Source organism: Osmia bicornis, chromosome 12 (genome assembly GCF_907164935.1).
Source record: "Osmia bicornis bicornis chromosome 12, iOsmBic2.1, whole genome shotgun sequence".
NCBI classification, from domain to species: Eukaryota; Metazoa; Arthropoda; class Insecta; order Hymenoptera; family Megachilidae; genus Osmia; species Osmia bicornis.
Window position 1 is genome coordinate 1,460,062 of NC_060227.1, and position 21,538 is coordinate 1,481,599.

The 21,538-nt window shown below is 36.1% G+C and overlaps 1 protein-coding gene and 1 long non-coding RNA gene across 4 annotated transcripts in view; one reads left to right on the forward strand and one right to left on the reverse strand.

Moving 5' to 3' along the window:
• Positions 1-21,538, forward strand: part of LOC114875018 (cysteine-rich secretory protein 2-like) — a 47,173-nt gene that overhangs the window by 14,941 nt on the left and 10,694 nt on the right. For 2 of the 3 annotated variants that reach the window (XM_029184863.2, XM_029184864.2), the window contains 3 exons: positions 4,572-4,622; positions 13,906-14,003; positions 18,997-19,133. In XM_029184863.2, coding sequence (XP_029040696.1) covers positions 13,922-14,003; positions 18,997-19,133 — 219 coding nt within the window. In that variant the 5' untranslated portion in view covers positions 4,572-4,622; positions 13,906-13,921. The remainder of the gene's footprint in view (positions 1-4,571; positions 4,623-13,905; positions 14,004-18,996; positions 19,134-21,538) is intronic. The other variant, XM_029184865.2, reaches the window with a different exon arrangement.
• LOC123988378 overlaps positions 7,758-21,538 on the reverse strand; it is a 41,471-nt gene continuing 27,690 nt past the window's right edge. The window contains exons 3-4 of the long non-coding RNA XR_006829961.1: positions 16,564-16,685; positions 7,758-7,852 (exon numbers count right to left, since the gene is read on the reverse strand). This is a non-coding gene — a long non-coding RNA (uncharacterized LOC123988378). The remainder of the gene's footprint in view (positions 7,853-16,563; positions 16,686-21,538) is intronic.

The window sequence follows — 21,538 nt, forward strand, 5'->3', positions numbered from 1 at the left end:
AACAAAGGATCGTTAATTAATAGAGCGCCTAAGCTTTAAATTAATGTATCACAAGTGCTATTTCATAATACTTTTATGTCATCAAATCGTCTCCGGCTTTCTAAGTTTCAGAATAAGTGATTCCATTTGGTACAACTTAATATTTCCACCCGGTATCATATAAAATCATAAGAAAACAATCACGAGACAAGTTTCTCGTACTCAAAAACGAACTAAGAAAGTTACAACTCTGGTAAAGCAACTTTCCTGCCACGATTATAATCTCTTTCCCTTTTCATTCCTCTCAGCTCGTTGTTTAGCGAGACGCGAACGCCTGAATGCATGCATAATAATGAAAATTAAAACAGCATCTACACCGCCGACAGTCTCTTCCTGGTTGCACCCTCTTTTTTCATCCCCTTTCCGCCGTCTCTCGTAGCCACGTATTTTTTTCCCCTTCGCAACACGAAAGTTATTATCGTCGGTAGCGTGCTTTATTTCCATTACTATTATTTTCTGTTCTCTATGAAAGAGAACCGACCGTTCTTCAGCAGGTAGAATTCATTGTAATATCGAGCCAGATTTCGCTGCGTGATGTTAATTTGTATTCACATCCGTTTCGACTACCTTTAATATCATCGAGAAGGAAAACTCTTCTTTTTCTTTCTTATTTAATCTTCTTATGGAAAGATCGACCATCCTGGATGGTAATTAAAGACTCTTCTTAAATATTTTATTCGTGGGATGGTGAAAGGTGGAAAGAGGTACATTATAGTAAGAATGGAATGAATAATTTTGAAGTTAGGAAGAAAATCTTATAAAAAAGAAATCCATAGGATTTTTGTTTGAAAAATTATTTTCTGAAGATGATCCTCCAATTGCCATGAAATTTATTTAATGAGTTGCACGAATCGGTGTCAGGGGTGAATCACAGCTCTATCAGAAAAAATATTTAAATTCAAGGTTTTGCGTGTTTTAACAGCCTTGCATCGCGGTTAATTTCTCGTGGAAATTCTGTCCACGTTTTCGAGTTGGTTGCGTGTGATATGCTTCTCGTTAAAACGACCAAACAAATCAAATCGTTCGCGACATGAGAACCGTTTGATACTCAACGCGCGAATATAAATCTGCGAAATTTGCTTTTTACGGGCTTTCACCAGTGTCCTGAATAAAATTAAAAAAGGCAAAGTTGGGAATCTGAGACGGAATTACGATTTTAAATTTCATATCGATAGGTGATAAAATATAGCCGTGATTAAAATAGTAAATCTAAAGTGTCCTAATGTAATTATTCTTTGCAATTTTCGACGCTTTGGCTGATCGCGATTTGAGATTTCTGAGAGATTCTTCGGGGCTTGAAAGAGCTGAGAAAAAGGAAGCGAAGGGGTGGAAACGAGGAGAGGATTCTGATTGTACAAAGAGTCGTTCGAGAGGCAATCTGATTGATTGGTGGGATTGTGGTCGTTCTGAAGATTCTTATTCACGATTGTAAGCGTTCGACGTATTTTTGATCTGCTTAACATCTCTTTGAATCTCCTTCTGATCTCTCTGAATGCAAAAAGTGAGTCGTGTTATAGATATGATTATAACTTTTGATTTGAAATTTATTGAACCAGATTATTATCGATATTCGAGTGTTGATATCAATGACAGTAAAACTGTAATAATAATTCATAATATTCCGAAAATTGTATTGTATCTAGAGATGATTGAACTATTTTAGAAATATCTAATTACAAAATTAAGACACAAGGGGACTTGAATTAAAAAATTTTTAATTGATATATAAATTAGTCTTCTTTTAAAAACATTCAAACTGGAAAGATTTTTCTGTTTCTTGATTACTAATTAACCAGCACCTCTCACTTTAAGAATGTTTTTACTTTAAAAAAATTTCAATTTCTGATTAGAATCTATAGAACTTTCTGCAATCAAAATAATTCTCCATGGAAGAATTATTTTTAGCAAACCATACGTGGAAAGTATTTCTTCGAGTTCAATTTATCGATCTGTTTCGTTTCCATTTGAAGATGGACGAGATTTCAGTTCTCCTCCCGCGCACTTCGTTTCAGATATACAAAAAGAAAGAAGAAAACCATTCAATTCCGAGGTTTTCGATTTTTTCGGCCAACCTTCCACGACTGGTGTTATCGTTCGACGTTCTCGAATCCACGACAAAGGGAAACAGAGGCGAGATTTATTTGCGGCGAAAAACGGAAGGTTGGATGGATGATTTATAAGATTGCAACCGGTTAGGAATAGCAGTTCTATTCTACTTGAAAGGCGAATTCTTAGAAACGTTACCTGACATACGTGATTCTGATTGATTGACATGCTCTTTCAATTTCCTCATTTGGAAGTTCGATTTAAAGACGAATATATAGTCATTTTCTTGAAACTTTAAGCTTTAAATAGATATAGAATGAGTGCTATTTTAGAATACTTTTATGTCATGAAATTACATCAAAGACTTACAGGTTTCTAAAAACGTGATATGTGGAAACTTGAATAATTATATCCTAATTTTGAAACGAACAATTTTCTAACGATAATTGGTATGACGTGAGGAATGGCAGAGCTTCTGAAACGATCAATCGTTGAAAGAAAATCGATCGTCCTATATCGGTGGACCGATCAGAAAGCCGTGTCTAAAGGATGTCTAATTGATCCTAGGGGAACCGGGACGTCGCTGGAAACGCATTTGAGCTGCGATCTACGTAGCCAATTAACTGAGTCGTTGAATTGCCTCGTAAATACGTACAAATGACCCGTCGCGATTGAACGTAACATGCGGGGATGAATGTGCTGTCACAGCTTCCCTGTCCTGAAATTCTGACATTGTTACATGAACAATGACAATTCCCTAAGACGTTTAGTACCAACTGTACAAATTGGAAATTTCAATTTCTCAAATGAATAACCTGACGTCTATTATCCATAATTTCAAGCATCTAACAGGAGGAATTAGGTATTTCTAATTAGTCAGAGGAGAGAGTGGTACAATGGTTCCCTAAATCTTTGTTTATAAATTCCCATCAGTTATCAAAAGTGGAAAGGATCATATAATTCCCCATTGTTTATGAATACCGTATACTTTATAGCGGTCTGTAGAGCTCAAGATGTCATTACATTCTGATACTCCAACATCGCCAGGCAATACGCGTACCCAGAGATCCTGGCTTTCTGCTCCATGATCCGTGGGGTCTTAAAGCAAATCCGGGTCTTGTCGAAAACGATGGGAAAACGGTTGAAAATCCGTCGGTGTCTATGTCGGCAACCGGCCAACATGCAAATCCTTCCACCGGAGCCTCTCGGTTTATCCATATTAATGCTTCTAATTAAGTCGTGGATAGGTTCGTTCGTAAGTTTCCCACGTCTCGTTTCTTGTTGCGCCGATAAACTGACGTAAATACGAGTTCAGACACATCTCGAGCGACGAATATTCTTCTGATCCCACTAAAAGTTTCGTGAAATTAGGTGTCAGAATTATGGCGAAGCGATATGAATTGATTCATTCTGCTAGATAGCTTTTCGAATTATCATTCTCTGCTTTACTTTTATATAATGTAGCAATTAATAATTTTATGGTGTACAGTACTGAGCATCGTACACTTCCTTAGGGAAAAGGCGATGTTCTGGGTTCCCACCTTTCCCCTTAGGCGCGCCCAAAGAGAATGACGATGTAGGGGAGAGCGTCTCTTATATGTAGGCCTATCCCCCCCCCCCCCCCCCCCCCCCCGCCATTAATGTTTACGTGGGAGATTTTGAATGAATAATTATGTTATTACCCGTATACGATATTATAAATTAACCTTCTTAGAATCATATTAAATTATTATATCTTCACAGTATCACTAATTAAAAACATTGTCAACTTCAATTATTATTTTAGAGCTTGAATTTTGATTCGAGGTAAAAATCTAACGATCGATGGAATAAAAAGCACGGTCTTCGTTACTGTTTAAATCAGTATTGTTCGGTTGGAAGCGTCACGTGCTTCCGATTCGTTTGCGCGGCTTCATTACGCGTGGTAATTGGTTCGCTAATTAATTACAGCAAGTTCGCACGTCATGCAGCGTTACCGTGTGTCGAACAGCACCAGTCGATGTCAATATATAATACGCGTGTTTGCCTATTTCGCTCGTGGACGTTAACAAGATACACAAAGCGATTAATGTCGTTTACCTTCGTTGCTAGTCGGAAATTCTGTTTAATTAACATCCGATGATGTCGTCTACGCTTTTTCTTCGAACCAGTTCCCTGCCATGCGAACTCTAAGGTTCCTAAATGAACCTGGAAATTGGCTCTGCTGTTTCTCCCTTGAAACACACAATTATGAACTCGAAACATTGGTTGATTATTAGAGAAAAGTAATGAAAAATATGAAAAACACGCGTGGAGGGTAGAAGAGAAATGAAAAATTATAGAAAATAACAGAATGAGAGGTGGTCTAATTTAAACTCATCATTCATTTTTACTGAAAATTACAGACTTTTTGTTAAATTATTAAGATGATATAATTTTGATTAGTATTAATACTAATACTCTTATCCATTGGATAAAATTGATTAATTCTTTCCTCTTTTTTATAGGGTTTCTCATCGAACGAGCAGTTAGAGCGAACTGATCCGAAGATTCTTTAGGTAAGTGGAGCTTTTTTCTCTACTCTCGAATTCTCGGGATGGTCGATCGTTAATCGAGAATATTTTACGTGGCCGTGGGAATCGTTTGTTTCACCGTTTACTCGTCCGCTTTTCCCAGGAGATTAAAGTGCAGCTGTGTTTTATGCCATCGCTATAGATCGTCTCCGAACTGTCCAGGATATGTTACGTTCGAACAGCAAACTTTCTGATCCATCATTGATGAAATTTTTAATCCATAAATTTCTAGTTATTCTTGTCACTGAATGTGGATATTCCACAATCTCAATTTTATAATTAAAACATTTTTAATTTACAAATTTTACATTTCAATTCTCTTTTTATGGTACTAGACAAAATTATCCAATTCTTTTGAAATTTTTATTTCATTATTCTCGTAAGAACAATTACTTTACAGAACGCAGAATGCTGTCGAAATACTTGTTAATCTACTTCGTGAACTTTTGTATTTTCAACGAATGATCGAAACAGCGAAAGAAAATTTACGATCGTTGCTGCTACAGACACGCGAGCAATAAAAGCAGAAATACTACTCTTTGCACAGGCTTGCGTATATTCAACAGTTTATGGAAACGAAACACGTTTCGTAATAAAGTTCACTGTCAATGTGCAAGAAAGATCGCGTTCACAGTCGAATCAGTCCCGAAAGGTGATCACGATTTTTACAATTAACAAAGTGTAGGTGATATGTAAAAATGTGAAAAAGTTTAACTGCAAACATTTCGCAGTATTGATCGCTGAAAATCAGGAACAAGTAAAAAGAGAGAAAAAAAAGGACATTCATTTTTGGCAGGAACGGACGGAAACGGATTTGCATTCGGTCCTGTGTTTAAACTATCACTCTGTGAGCTTTTCACCGCATTTATATGGAAATTCCACGAGTGATGAGGCTTACAAAGGTTCGGATCGAATTAAATATCCTGCCAACTGAACGGTTCAAAGCACGAACGTTCGACGTTTATCGATGGTTAAATGAAAATATTCCGTTGAAAGATATCTCCTCCTATTTTTTTTTTCGACCGTGTGTTCTACCATACCGTTTGATCCGTTATTTCATTAAAAGACTCATTCGACTGACCGTGTTTGGCAGAGATATTCGCGCGTGTATGCGAATACCTGTTGTGTATACTGTAACTCGTGTTTGTCGAATAATGGTAACGAAATAAGGCAATTCTTTGTTGAAATTTTCATGAATTCCGTACAGAATCGTGGAGGAAACGACGGTTTGTTTATTTATGAAATCAACTGCTTCAAAGGCTTTACGGGGATCAAATGAAAAAGGGGTGTTTTCCAGGGATGAAACAGGGTTACGTGCACAGGGAGGGAGTATTAAAAAATGCAAGTTTTGCACGCGCGACCGATACGTGAGCTGAATTTCGACGTTTGAATTTCCGTCGCGCGACAGCACGTTGTATGCAAATTCCGGAAACTTTACAAAGGGAGGGCAAATTAAATATTGCGACGCTAGGTTCGCGAGAGACGAGGCGCTGAAATATTAAACATCCGTGATCTTCGAAGGGAAGATCGTTGAAACCCTCCAAGGGATTTCATCGATCTTCCTGTTTGCTGAATTTCTTTAGCAATCCACGAAAGAATATTAGATTGATCGGAAAATAGAATCTGGTTTTTACAGCTCACCTTTGTACGAAATGGATAAACAGATAAAAATAAGAATATGAAAGATTCTTGAATTTCCATAGAAATTCTTTGATTTATTTAACTAAAAACGGTGTGGTGTACGTTAAAAGTTGTCACAGAAATGTCTGGTCTAGAAGGAAATTATTGGATCGCGTTTCATTTTGAGTAAAATCGCGTGAAACTTAAAGGCGCGACGGAAGCATCGTCGACGAGGGATGCTTCCGCTTAAATGATGTTCCCGGGTTGCACGTGCGTGAAACCACTGTTGAACAGAGGCCCCATAAGCCTCATATACAACCCCGAATCCCGAAGGTTCGCCACAGTGTCGTAAATGGGCGAGATATTACTCTCCCCTAACACAGATAGACGAGCTAGAGAATTTCACACGATCGTCTTAGAAATTACTCTCGACAATGTAGAAAATATTAACTTCAACGGATAAAGAACGAGTCTCACTGATGACTTGGGGAAATTAATTAATTTCCACAGAGTATTAAAATTGAGGGTGGCGAAAGGACTCGTTTGTCGAAAAATGTTAATTTAGAATAAAAATAGAATATTTAAAATTTCGATGATTTTCGAGCTTACATTTCTACTCTTGGTTCAGCAATTTAATTAACCGAACACTTTCTTCATCCTCTACACTCTACACACTCTTATTTTGTCTACGATTTTTATTTAACCTGTTCGCTTTTTTGAAAGGCCATTTAATTGCTGTCCAACAAGATTCGAAGGAGTTTAAGTCTCCGCTAACGAGCAAAGAACTTTCGACGAATCGTAATCCGTGTTTTACTTGGTTCGCGAGTTTAAAAGGTTCAACATTGATCGTATAAGGGATGCAACTGTAAATTAGTCGAAATAAGAAAGTGGAAGAACACCTCGAGGAAACTTTTCACGTAGCTTCGGGCAAGTTTCGCGATCAATATCGTCGTCAAAGATGTTTCCTCGATTCTATCTCGAATACGTAACTCTATCTACAAATGTTTATCGATGTTGCCTCGGTTAATATTGTCGCCTGTTTGCTTGCGAGTTTATTCAACACCTTCAAACAGATGGTTCGAAGAGATGTTGACTCGAATGATTTGTCTTTTCTCCAAGTGGCTAAAGGAATTGTGTTTATTTGAAAAATTTCTACCCCGAGTAGAAATGAAATACTTCAAATTAAAACGTTAAATTAAAAATACTGCGTCTAATTAAGTTAGATTCATTTTATACCGAAAAATCAACACATAGCTTTCAAATAATTATAACTACAAAATGTTAAGTGTTAATGATTTACGTATACGATTTAGATTCCAAAAAATCAATTAGAATATCTTCTTTTTTCAAACTTCGAAAAAATAAATAAAACATGCTGCGATCGCAGCCAATTCCATCGTAAAGTGTCATTTTTACGATAACCGAGAGATTTCATCGAAATGAAGCAATCTTAGCTTTATCTAAAACGGAAGCTCGTCTTCGACGATCCCGCAGCTGATGGAACAGTAGCCAATCAGAGTGCAGCTGCGAACGCATACATAGTCTGCAAACTGTTCAGCAAACAGAACCTCCGTCCACGTTAAACAGCAAACCATCTGAACACACAGAGACACTCTGGTTAGTAATAACAGAGGAACATGACGACGAAAAATCATAGATTATATCAATAGAATTATCTAGTACTTGCTTGAGTATTTTAAGTCTAGAATATCTGCAAATATTAATGATTTCGTTACCTTTACATTTAATATTTTAACTCCAGTGACATTCTAAATTTATCTATTCCCTGTGATTTCTTACCGATTAGGAATAATTTAAATTTGGAATACGGCGTACAAGCGGATCTCAACATATCCTGAGTGTCTGTCCGCGGTTAACCGTAAGCGAACGAGTTAAACTATGAAACAGTTCGGTTGGTTTTGCGCCCTTTGGCGTGGTGGTATTCACTTGGAATGGATAAAATCCCTTATAAAATCCTGCTCGTCGTGTCCCAAGGCATGCATACATGTATGAAAGCGGTCGCTCGCTCGCTGGCACAATGCAAGCAGAGGTCGGCTGGTGCGAAAGCCGACAGAGATACCGCCTCAAATTGCTCGCGCGCCGCATCTCAAACGAGCCTGCGGCTTCGCGAATCTCTTGGGAATAAACGTTTCCGTTTCCCTCCTTCTAACCAAAATGTATATCCAGTCAGAATTTTATCTTCTTCTCTCTCGAGCCTCTTCCCTTTCAACGTGAGTTGCAGAATGATTTCTTTCCAAACGCAAATCAACAACACTTAAAAGATATTCTCAAGTTCAATGAATTTTTTAGTATCATAATGGAAAACTTTGGAAAATGTTTGAAATATTTTGTGAATAATCGAAAATTATAGAAATTCAGAAACTAACACTCAATTTTGTCGAAAATATTCCATAACTTTCCTCTCGCAATATTCTCCGAGCTAAAATATTCGAAATTCTTGCCAAGTTTCGTCTATGAAAAGCGAATAGAATCCTTAAAACAATCAACGCGAACCGCACAATCGTTTCTGAATATTCCACGTCTGAAACAAATCGCGAGACGTTTCGAAGACGAGGAACATTCCTCTCAGACAACTCCACAGACAAGGGGTCCTTGATTCCTGAAGATCTTTCTCTCAGCTACAACCATCCTTAATTCCATTCACAAAATTCCTTCTGTTATCGTCGTTTGCTTGTTTACGAATACAAACGACGTCGGATTTCTACCCTCTATTTTTTTAAAAGGGTTTGAAATTCAATTCAAACAGTCCCAGGGGTTCCACCATTCAAAGGCTCAATGCCTTTTGAGATTTTCAACTCTTTGAAGACGAATTTTCAGTCTTCCTGTTTTTTGCAATTTTTATAAATTTCGGAATAAAATTCTATGATTTTAAAATTGTTTCAAACACGTTTTAATACCGAAGCGGATAGAAGCGAAACATTGCAATTGATCTGGACGAGTACAACGTTTCTCACATCGCAACAGCTATTCATCCAGCTGCGATGTTCTTCGTGAAAGTTACATGTTGTTCAACGTGTACACAGCCAGAGTAATTGCTCGTTCCGAGCAAGCCGAATCTCGTTCGCGTTCCCACGAAAATCGGAGGAACGAAGCGTTAGCTCGCCACGAGAAAACAATGAATTTTGACAACGTTATCATGGTAACGTAGCTCGTACGAAGGATTATGGAAGATAATATGATATTTCACGGATAACCTCCAACGACGACAACGTTCCTTTTTATTATTTTAAGAGGTTTTCACCTCCTCTCCGCTGTAAGCGGCGTGTTTAAACTGTTCTGAAATAACGTTCTACGAGTCTCAGATGGTGAAGGTTTTCAATGTATCATTTAGGGTTTTACATTCTATTTCTCTCTTTAAAATTTTATAGAATCTTCATTTTTCTGCATTTTACAGTATTATATTTTCTAAATTTTTTCAAATTTTCTACCATCTCTTTAGATATTATTTTTCAATGAATAGAGGAATCGGATCAGAAGACGAAGTAACCATTAAACGGGTGGTTCCCTTTCAAACGTAACTTTCTTCCTCGGATTCAAGACGCGATATAAATTCGGTTTTACTATCGGTCCAGCACATTCAATCGGGTCGTAAATGTCTCGCGAGACGGCTTAAGTTTTAAAACGAGCGAGGATTCATAATTGAGGTATAAAGGCAGCCGAACTTCTATGGTGAAAGAGGCATTTTACGAGCGGACACTGTAAATGAGTTACCGTTGAATAGAAGCTTTTGCGAGATAATGATTAACCACCATAGATGATATTTCCTTACAGTAATAACACTGTTCCTCGTAAAGTTGATCAAATTGTGACAATTAACATTTTAATTATCTAAATCATGACTTAACTCATTAACGATTAATGTCACATATTTGCAACTTTAATGTGTATTATTTCATTTTATCAATTTGTCGATTGGTAATTTTCCAGCATAGTTTATATAAAATTTTAATTAAATAATAAACCTTTGTTTCTTGACACGATTCTGAATGATCTTTAAAAAAATAAGGATGATAGTATTTGTTCGCGAATTTCCAACTGGCAGTTTCGATTTCGAGCTACCTCTCCTTTCGTGGAATTCAGAGAGCATTATTATCGCGCTGAATAACAATCCAGCGTGGCTCGTTTTCGATACAGCAAGCCAGCCGGGTCCTGGACGTGCGTGTTTGCATAACAAGCGAACGTTTCTAAGAGTATTCGCGTCTATATTCACGGTGGACGGGTGCAATCGATTGTCGGCAGACGACATCCCCCTGCTATTCTGTTCTTCCGCTCTCGATGCTGGCAACAGGAATAAAAATATCAGGCGTAATGTCACTCGCCGCGTTATAATAATAGCGATGTAGGAATTGAGAGCGAGGCTCTGATTGTTAGATCTCGAGAGACGTCGAATGATAAGACTTCTTAAGTAGTTTCATCATTTTTCATCCTTTTTATTCATTTTTCATTTTTTCATCATCTAACCACGAGTAATTAAATTTACTGATCTATTCTACTCGTCCATTCGTATCAAAGTTCAAAGTTTGTCTGACTATATTCCATTTACTCTACTTATTTGAAAGCACAGACTATCTTCTTAAATCATTTTTAAACCATTTAACCTATGCAACATTAAATAAACTTAGAATAAAAATTTAAGTAGTTCAGGTCGATACATGGTCAGACAAGTAATTCATAAAAATCATAAAGAAAAATATGTTTTTCTAATTCAATTATTATTTTGAAAGAACATGGAAGGTTATAATGTTAAGACAAAAAATTCTTACAAATTAAATTGGTCATTCAATCGCGACAGCAATTTCTAAGAAATTTCTCTGGTTTCAATAGTATTCATAGCGATCAGAATTCACGCTCGATAGTCTGCGGCGATATGAATTCCATGCTCGAATGGGGAGTGTGGTCAGCAGGGTGCTGAATTCTAGGAAGAGGGAGGGTTTCCATAAAGCGAGAGGGTGGACCGACGAGGGTCAGTATCGAAAAAATAGGAGAAGTTTCTCCTTGAACAAAGCTTCTTCTCCACCAGCGAATTAATGGCCATTTGCTGGTAGAGACGTTATTTGGCCAATATTTTAGAGGAACGAACGTGTATTGGTAAAAGTTTTCCTGCCTCCCTTTTCTTATACCTCGACCCTTTTTTACCTTTCATGCCTTTTAAAGCATGATATCGAATTTTGTAATATTAATAAAGAATTCATTATTGAACAACAATTTTTATACGGCGACTCCCTGCGATACTTTCCTAAATGTTTTCATTCAATTTCATGAACAAACCTGCATCCCTACTGATAACCAATCATCGATTTTCACAAGAGCATTTAGGTACTAGTAATTAATCTCGAACATCTTTCAAGGTTTCATTCAGATGGCAGAGAAATTTATTGACCTTTTAATTTATTGAGCTGCTGGGATCTTTAACGTTGCTTCTGATTTAGTTAATTACGCGAGACTTTGATTATCGAGCCGGTTGCACGGACAATTTTCAAGGGGCCTACTTGAATGCAACGTTGTAATTAAATTTTTACTTCAATATTTCCTGGGAAAAAGTCAGCTCGAAACGATCACAAAGAGCGCGTTGCCTTTGATTCGCGATTAAAAGTTCGAGGAAAAGGTATGAAAGCTTGTGTGATCGAATGTCTTCGATACCGTTTCCTTAACAGCTATTTAATTAAATATTTTCATCTGGGCCAAGTGTTATGCTACAATTTTTTTCATACAGTATTTAAAACAGCAGGGTGTAATTATTTGTTATATAGGTTAAATAAGCTAAGTTGATATTTAACTTAATTATGGCTCCCAAAATCCAGTTACTATGTAATTAAAAATTTCCTAGGAATTAATTCACTATATTACAAAATTACTATACGCATTAAATTTCATTAGCAGGCATTTAAGAATTTTGATATGTTTCGAAAATAATGAACATTGTTCTAACCGAAAATATGCAATTCGTAATATTTGATGCTCCACCTTTCCTTTGATTAACTCGCAAATACGTCTTCCATTCAGTTTTCACGAGAAATTTAATTTGCAACGAAGCCAGTAACGCAGCTCGACAGCAGGTAGGCTTTAGTGGTTAAGGTGGGCTCTGATCAGACACGGCTGACCATAACCTTGCTTTTACTACTCACGCTGGATGCAAGCGACCACAGCGTTCACCCTTGAGAGTGCTCTCCTGTTTTCCCACAAAGTGGAGCACAGTGTTTGGGAAGCAAAGACAAAAGTGAAACAGTATCAAATACAAAATTCCATTTTCAGTTCCATAGAAAATTTCCCAGAATGAAAACTAATCAGCTGTATGTTAAACAATTTCCGTTCTAATGTGCTTTGTTCTAAATATTCATTTTCGAAATTGAAAATTTCGTAATCTCGAAGTTTGTAGCTTCGAATGGATCTTCCTGTTCCATACCATCGAACGGTAGAATTCTGAACATGTGCCTTGAACTACATAACTTTCCAAACTACAGATCTTTGACTTTCTAATTTTCCAACATCGACCTCAAAGCCTCGAAAATTTGAAGCAACATCGTGTACGCTTTCCAAAATATTCTTCCTTTGCGTGTCTCGTTTGATAGCGAAGGTATTTAAGGCGGAAAGGGTTAAGACACAAAAGCGGATACGAATCTTATTTCTTTCTTATTCTCTGATCAGTCGAGCCTAAAATCGAGATACGACAGAGCCTCCTGAACCATTTGCTCAACTTCTCTAGACCGAATGTATAACGATCAGTATTTGGCAGAAGTTCAAGTTCTCTCCGCGGCTCGTCGACGAATTTTATTCGCTGAATAAGCATGCTTCGATTCGAGACATCGTAAACGACGTATCGACTTTGATCATTACGAAATGTTAGGTAAAATATACCCTTTGGTCTGAATATAATGAAATTCGAGAACATTGACAATTTTATGGAAAAGGGAAATTCTTCGACAGATTTGTTATACTTAATTTTATATTATTTTTCAAAATAAACCGCAATTTTTTTAATTCGAAGCATAGTGTAATTTCATGGGAGAATTTATTTTCTGAAAAGGTAATGTGTAACGCGAAGCGAGCGTTCCACCGTTAAATAATAACGCAACAAATGAAGCTGCGCGACGCGTAATTGTGATTCGTTTGTCGCGTTCCCATCGACCGAAATGTCCAAATAAATTGCACAGTTTTATCCGCGAAATTTCCCCAGTTTCATATGAATAAAAAAAAAAGCATGGATTAACGGATCCAAACGAGTGATTAAAGGAGCTCATTGCTGTTACGTTCCAGACGTACATTCGATTATTTGAACATGAAACTTGAATTCAAACAACGTGCTTTTTGTCTTTACCCTTCCATAGATTTGAATCCTATAATATAAAGCTTCTTTCAATAATAATTCAGATAAATTGAAATACTCTTGAAATGATTAATAATAATTCTTTCATTGCAATTGAAGGGTGAAAGTAATAATATCTACATTAATAATTTTCATTCACGTTAATCCCTTGCTTTATTTATAATAAAAGAAGAATTTTAGTCGAGAATTCAATTTATGTGAAAATTCTTTGGTTCTCAGCTAAATATCTACGACCCATTTGAACGTGAAAATAACCACGATTTTCTTTGAGTTTTCAATAACATCTTTTCTTATGTGTTACAGGTCATAACCGGAAATTATGAGGTGGCTGTGGATTATCGTTCTAATAGCTCTGGCCCTGCCAGCGGCCGTGCCACGGAAGACGCATCGCAGTAAACCAAGTAGGTACCTAAAGTATCGTTTATTTCAATCTCTTCGATTTCCTTCCATCCAGTTTCTCGTTTTCAATGGAATGATTTCCGATCGTGAAACTGTGTCCAACGGGAAGTGACAGAATTCGCGTTTAAATAACTAGGACCTTCTTCTAGAATAGGCCAAGCTCATAAAATTTTAGAATATTAATATTACAATCTAAAAATTTGGAATTCTTGAATTTTAGAAACTTAAAATCTGAGGATTGAAAATTTTGTGCAGGAAAATTAAAAGTTTTGGGGGACCATATCCACCCTGGGTAATGTTAGTCGAAGCATTCTTATAAGATACGGGCCGCAATTGACCCAGTATCCACCGTTCTATAATTAAACGAACAGCATACAAAGTTACACGCTTTAGTTATTTATTTTTACGAGTTTTCGGTAAGGGACAGGTTTAGACAGAAGTTTGAAACTTTCATTACGTGCACCTGTTACGGCGTCTCTAAACTTCACTCGTGCCTAATTTTGGTAGCGAGAAAAAAGTACGGATATAAAGCTGGCAGAAACAATGCTCGAGGCTCGGCGAGTTCAGTGACTCGGAGAATTTCATAATCTGCGAGTCAAATTTATGCAGGGGAGATGAGAAACGTATCGGGAACTTCCTTGCAGAAAAAGCACAGAGGCGTACCTTTTTCGTGTTGCTTTTAAACAAACTTCCCGTAGAATCCATTTGCTTTTCGATATTAAAATTGGAAATTTGTTTCTGTTAACTATAAAACGATGCAGGTGAACGATATTGAACTACACACCACGAATATGTAACGATGAATAATTAAATATTAACTAATTATTGGAAAATAAAATGAACATGTAAATAATTATTTAATTTTCTATTAAATAGAAAATTAACTATTCCTGTGTAATTAAGAATAGCAATAATTAATTTCAAAATTTCCAAATTTAAACATTCTATAGCACTGCTATTTAAAATATTTATAATAAAAAGGTATTTGGATCCATGACTCCAGAATAAGAATTAAAGATGAAGTTGCTAAGAAACTTTAAACTCGTAAATTTAATACGTGACCGGTCGTTCGATTTTCATTAAAATTTCTACATTTGTTCGTCGAACAATTGTCCCAGTTCGACGAAAGATAAACGTCGCAGAACGATGAATAATTCCCCGAAGTTTGTTTCGTGACCGTAAGTAGGATCAAGCGTTCAAGCCAGCCTCTCTCGAGCGGGCTATTCACTTTGGCTAAACTTCGTGGCCGGGGGCAGGTCGAAATGTTAAATTAGGGTCAGAGATCGTTCGGGGACAGAGATTTTATCAGGACACACGAGTGGATAACAATCTGATCCCCTCGACACTCGTAGGGTCCAGCAATAAATCAGGGTCACGATTAATTTACAAGGAGATCAAGCTATCGTTGATTACCCTTGGCTACCTTGCCTACAAATGACAATGGGGATTCGATCATTTTAGGCTGGATTTATCTATTGGTAATTCCAAGTAATTCGATGGATAATTCGACTAATATCGATAGGAATATCGGTTCCATTCCAGTCAGTTTAGGGCTAATTTTAATTTACGAGTAACTTCAAGTCTTTCTAAAGATAATTGCAATTATTCCTTTAATCGCATCATCTGTGAGAAATATTTTTAGTTCCTATAAAAGGTTTTCGTGATAAAGAGAAATATCGAAACATTTTTAATAAATATAGATAGCAGGAAGTTTCGTTTGCTGATAGTAAAAAGAAATCTCCAATCTGTGTTGTCCAATCGTCCATAGCTGAAGTTAGCGAACCATGACATGAGTAATGTATCTAGTGCCACAGTTCCAGAGGAATCGTTCGAACTTTCATCGTCCATTAATCAAAGAAAAATTCGCGCAGCGTATGCTGAAATAAAATAGAGGATACTGGATGCGAGATCAGAAAACTTCGCGATGCTGTTTCCTGTTTACGTCGTTTTGTGTACCTTCCTTCCGTTTCAAACTGCTAAATGAAATACGAAACAAAAACATTCCCTTTTTAATTAATAATTAGTAGCGTCGTGTAGCTATATTATTATGATGATAAAAAATTTCTTGAATTAATATAAATGTTTATCATTTAGTTCTGACCCAGTTTTGAATTTTTATTTATTAAACCGAATCACGTTAATATTAATTAGTGAGTTGCCATGGGGCGAGTAATTAAAATTTGTAATTAAATACATCTTAAATATTGCCCGTTGAATATTGTTTACTTGAAATTATCAAATGGGCCATACGTTGCCGACGCTTGAACTAGGATTTTTCTAGGACATGAAAATTTTTTATTTTGTGACACCTCCGAAAAGGTTGATATGTATTTATAATGGTATACTATTTAACGATTAAATAGGTTTTATTAATAGCTGTTGAGTATTGGTATAAATGAAATATGAATTATACACTTTGTAGCGCACCTCGAAGTCGGTTGTTTTTTTTGTTAAAAATTATTTTAATCTCATTTAAAGATTACAACCAATTCCCGTGTCGTTTCGGACCATTCGTTCTGCGACATGATGGGAACCGGAGGAACTTTAAAGCATGCGACTCACCGATCGTTGACTTGCACCACTGCGCTCGCAACGTCTCTCAGTTTGACCCATGGTTGATCCGTCATTGATCCATGGTTGATTACTGTCTCGTCAAAGGAACCCTCATTGGTCAAAGCACTCTTCTGAAAACATAAAAATCACGATTCTTGAACGATATTTAGTTTTTTTAATTTGTTTTAATTAATACATTTTAATTTATATTCATGCAAAAGTACAATAAACAAGTATTTATAATATGCATGCCAAACTACATGGGAATGACAACACTATAAAACGCAGTAGTAGATTCACAAACAAATAGGGAACGACACCATAAAACACCGTAAAATATTTTCAAAAGTGATAAATAAATGCACTAATAAATTCGTAAAAATATTCCAAAACAGATAGGGAACCACACCATAAAACATTCGTAAAATTATAGTGAAACACATAGGGAAGCACACCATAAAACATTTGCAAAATGAATAATTAAATGCACTAATTTTGTAAAAATATTCTAAAATACACAGTGAACCACATCATAAAACACATTAGCAGAACACATGGGGTACCATACCATAGAACCCCCCAATACACTTTTATAAAAATATCAAAACACAAAGGGAACCACACTATAAATGCACATGGCAAATACCACAGGCACACACACTAGCACATGTGATAACACATAGATGAACACATGTTCGAATATCTAAGGTGTCAATCCGTACCTACTAGTATAGAGTTGACAGGTTGATCTGCACTCCTCGGCGGTCGCGATAAGATTGATTAGGGAATGCCCTGCTCAGGGTCGAACCGTTGACAATTAACATAATAAGCTACCGCGTTGCCCAATCAAGCGTTACGTTCAGCTTGATTGCCTCCACCGAGGTACCTTGTTTATAATTCAACGATGAAATTCATTATATTACAATTTTTAATATTTTATTTATTTATTAATTAATTATTCATATATTTATCATTTTTATAACTTTTAACAGCGGACATAATATTTTATTCCTTTATTTATTAACTAAATTGTTCTTTTAATTATTGAAATTTATTATTTTTATATTATTATTGCAATGATTTTTAATAATTTATTCATTCTTTCGTCATTTTTCCAGCATTTTATTCTCGTATATATAAATTTCCATAGCTTCTATTTTTATTAATTTATTAATAATTGTTATTTTAATTTAGGTTTTTCGCACCGCGATTTTAGGTATTTTTTTTTTATTTTAAATCATAAATCAATGTACCACATTTCGTAAAAATTTATTATTTTTAACCGACTTCGAAAAGGTGGAGGTTACTCAATTCGATCAGTATATTTATGTCTCTTTATTACTTATTGTTAGTATACTTCCAGAAATATGTGGCTTCCAAAAAATTTTCAAATTTTCTAGTATCCAGAATTTTTATAAGTATCTAAATGGAAATCCGAAAAGTTTTTCAAGGAACACATGTGCTCTATCGTGTAAGTTTTGATTCGTGACAGAATTTCCATTTTTTAACCCCGGAATTTCAAGCTCCCATTTTTTAAATTACTCCCCCATTTATTTAATTCTCCCAACGTTAAGAGGATTTCTGGCATGCGTACACGATGCATTAAGTTCCATTTATTACAATAATGCATCTGACGAAATAAATACGATCCTTTTGCTTTCATGTGCTTCACTTTTACCATTACATTTCACATCACCATCAACCTACAGTTCAATCATTTATACCCACAGTTTAATGCATGTTTTATCTCGAATAACCACTCTTAGAATTAATAAAAGCTTGAAAGCATTTACTCATAAACCATGCGATGTGTTGAAACAACTTGGGTTAACGATTTGTTGCTTTCAGTGCTTTGACGATGAGCCTCTGAATGTCCATTTGACATTTTGCTACATTAAATAGCGAAAGTCCACTTTGTAATGTACAAACTAATTGAATTCGTGACTTTTCACGCATTTCGTCTGAATTCTATCTACATAATCTCTGCAAGCTTATTTCGATTATATAAGATGTTAAATTTGTTTTCTCATCGGAGTCTCATAACAGAAAGTGATATTCTCCTGGTGGAAGTCTTGGAACCGTTGTCTCTGCTTCGACATTCGCAGAAAGATCTACGGTTCAAACGCTTCCCTTTACGCTATTACGAAAAACACATTTTCCTGGTTCGGGTTCGCCGCGGAAAAGTCCCCGTCCTCTTTACCTCGATGGCATAAGGATCGAGAGAAGGGTAAAGGGTATGAAAATAGAATGTTATTGCCCGTTTGGACGCAGCGACGCTGTCGATATTCCGCTTTAAAGCGGATACTTGCACCGCGTAGAAAGGAAACGGATGGGATGGGAAGGAAATGGAGCAACGCTCCACGGAGAGGCAGGACTTTTATTGACAAGGAATATCGGTTATCGAGACGTTGTTCAGAGGAATGGTTTTGCCTTTGCTTTCAGCGCCAAGGTTGTACGGGGAGAGGGTACCTGTCAAGCTAATAAGGACGAGTAGCAGCAAGGTCCGACAGAAGATCGTCGATACCCATAACTATTTTCGCGCCCAAGTCAAACCACCCGCTGCTAATATGCTGGTAATGGTAAGTGTTGAATACAAATCCTCACCTAAACATCATTAACCAAATAACCTAACATAGTAGAACCTCAATTAATGTTACAGTTCTAATGATTTCTGCAATCATAAACTGATAAAGTACAATGCAAACGCTGAAAACAAAAGCTTGTATAATTTCTACTATCCATGGCACAGAAACCAATTATCAGAGTAATTACACGGTAACATTATCGTAAAAACAGCATGCAATTACCATAATCCGTTCTGAATTATACAAGCTGGAGCTATTCAAGCTAGCGCAACTTCGAACCTCAGAAATTCTTACAAAATTAAATATTTTAGTAATATGAATATATCATGTAAAAGAAGAAGTCTTTCCCTTTAATATAGTCTTTGATTTATGCCAATAATATACCCCGTTTTGAATATATCGTTGTTCAAAGCGAATCATAATTTCCAGTGGGACATTATTCTCTTTTTATTTTGCACGCCAAAATTTTCCAAAAAAAAATTAATATTTTTCTAAAATGAAAGCGTTGTAAGAAAGATGCAACCTTGCACTTTAATGCAACGTTGGTTTCATGTCGATACGACTTCTCGTTTTGGAGATATGATTGTTTGAAGCAAAGCATAATTTCACTCAAACCTCTCGCTCTCATGCACGGCACTGACCAATCACAAGCTCTCGTCGCGTGCAGTGGTCAGTGACTGCGCTGATTCATGGTTTTTTTACTATCGTTACTACTACTACCACCACTAGCGTACGCACTTCTAGGAAAAGAAGTAGGTCACGCCGTTTCCAAGAATCCCAGCCGTCATTCATAAATTGTGCATTACGAATGACATACTTTGACACCGTATATCTCCTGAACCAACAGAGCTATCGCGACCAAACAAATGACGTTACACAGAGCATGACTTCCTCTATTTTTTCGAATGATTTATTCTGAAATTTCATGGGTCATTTTGACCCTACATTAAAACGAGTGTTGGTACTTGAATAACTGGTAATTTTGAGCCTCGAAAGATGGTTTAATGGAAAAATTGCTTCGAATAATATAAATTATAAATAGAAAAACAAATTATAAAATTTCCATGATACAATTTTATCAACTTTTGTACTGAATATAATAACATATAATAGAGGTATATGTTAAGTTCTTGGTACTTTTTTGCAAAAGATTGTTGAATTACTATTTTAATTTTTTAAATGTATTTTAAGAATCCTATCTGTGCTAAATTCTTGATTTTCGAGCCATGATTTCTCAGTGCTTTCTTTTTTGAATGCAAAATCTGAAGTGTATTTAGTCTCGAATTTCATTTTCTCTAAAAGATTCCCAATGAAACTTCGACGTTTCAGAATCGGGAGTAAACGGTGAACAGAAAATCGAAGGGAAATAACATTGTTTATAGGGAAAGTAGTTTCGTATCCGTGATTATGTAAACTGCAGTTTGTGCGTAAAGTTTAATGTTGGTAAAACCAGGATAAACACGATACGAAAGTAATTTCCATTCTCACGATAAAACCACCGGGACATTACTTACCTTGTTTTTCACGAAACGAATTTCGGAAATCGTAAATGTTGAACCGATAATGTCAATCGCATAAAGTAATTTCAAATTTGTTCATAAAGTTACACTGCTTCTATTCTACAATTCAAACAAGGAAACATAAAATACAACTTTTGTACGACATGGAAAATTTGAAACTGTTGCAGTTCAAATTTGTTTTCATGATTTCCAATTTATCCCCTACAACTCCAACGTTAATTTAAAAATAAATAGTATATTTTTACATTAACATTGGCTTACTCATCCCGAATAAAAACCTCGCCGAACTGATCGCATTAAATGCAATCGAAAGTAATTTCCATGGAAAGAAATCCCAAAGAATCTCGGACGATTCTATCTGAAAGAGTGCTCGAAAATTACCGATTCCATTCGTATCTGGATTTCGCTAAAGAATCTGGTGGAATCGATGGAACATCAAAATGGTTGAAAAGGTTCAGACGAGTTAGGGTTGGAATATCCTCTTATCAAGATTATTACAAAATTCATACAATTTCCTTTCGATTTTCAAACGTTCCTCATAAAAATTCTAACGGATATAATGAATAAAATATGTATCAAAAGACATATAACTTCTTAATTATTAAATCGTGAAATTGAAATAAAGAAAAATAGGAAATTAATTCTTAGAACGTAGTGCATTATGCGTGTTAGTCTCCAGCATATCAGTTAAGGCGTTAATAAATCAATTACACTTGGCTAAAAGGGTAAAGGAAGATCTACTTATTCCGCTTATTCGACGAAGTGCGATCAGTTTGAACGTCAGATGCGTTAATTTCCTTTCGAAAGACGTTCAAACGCGATCCTGTTAAATGGTCGTGGTTCGTTCGAGCGAGTGGAAACATTTGTAACTCGCCTCGT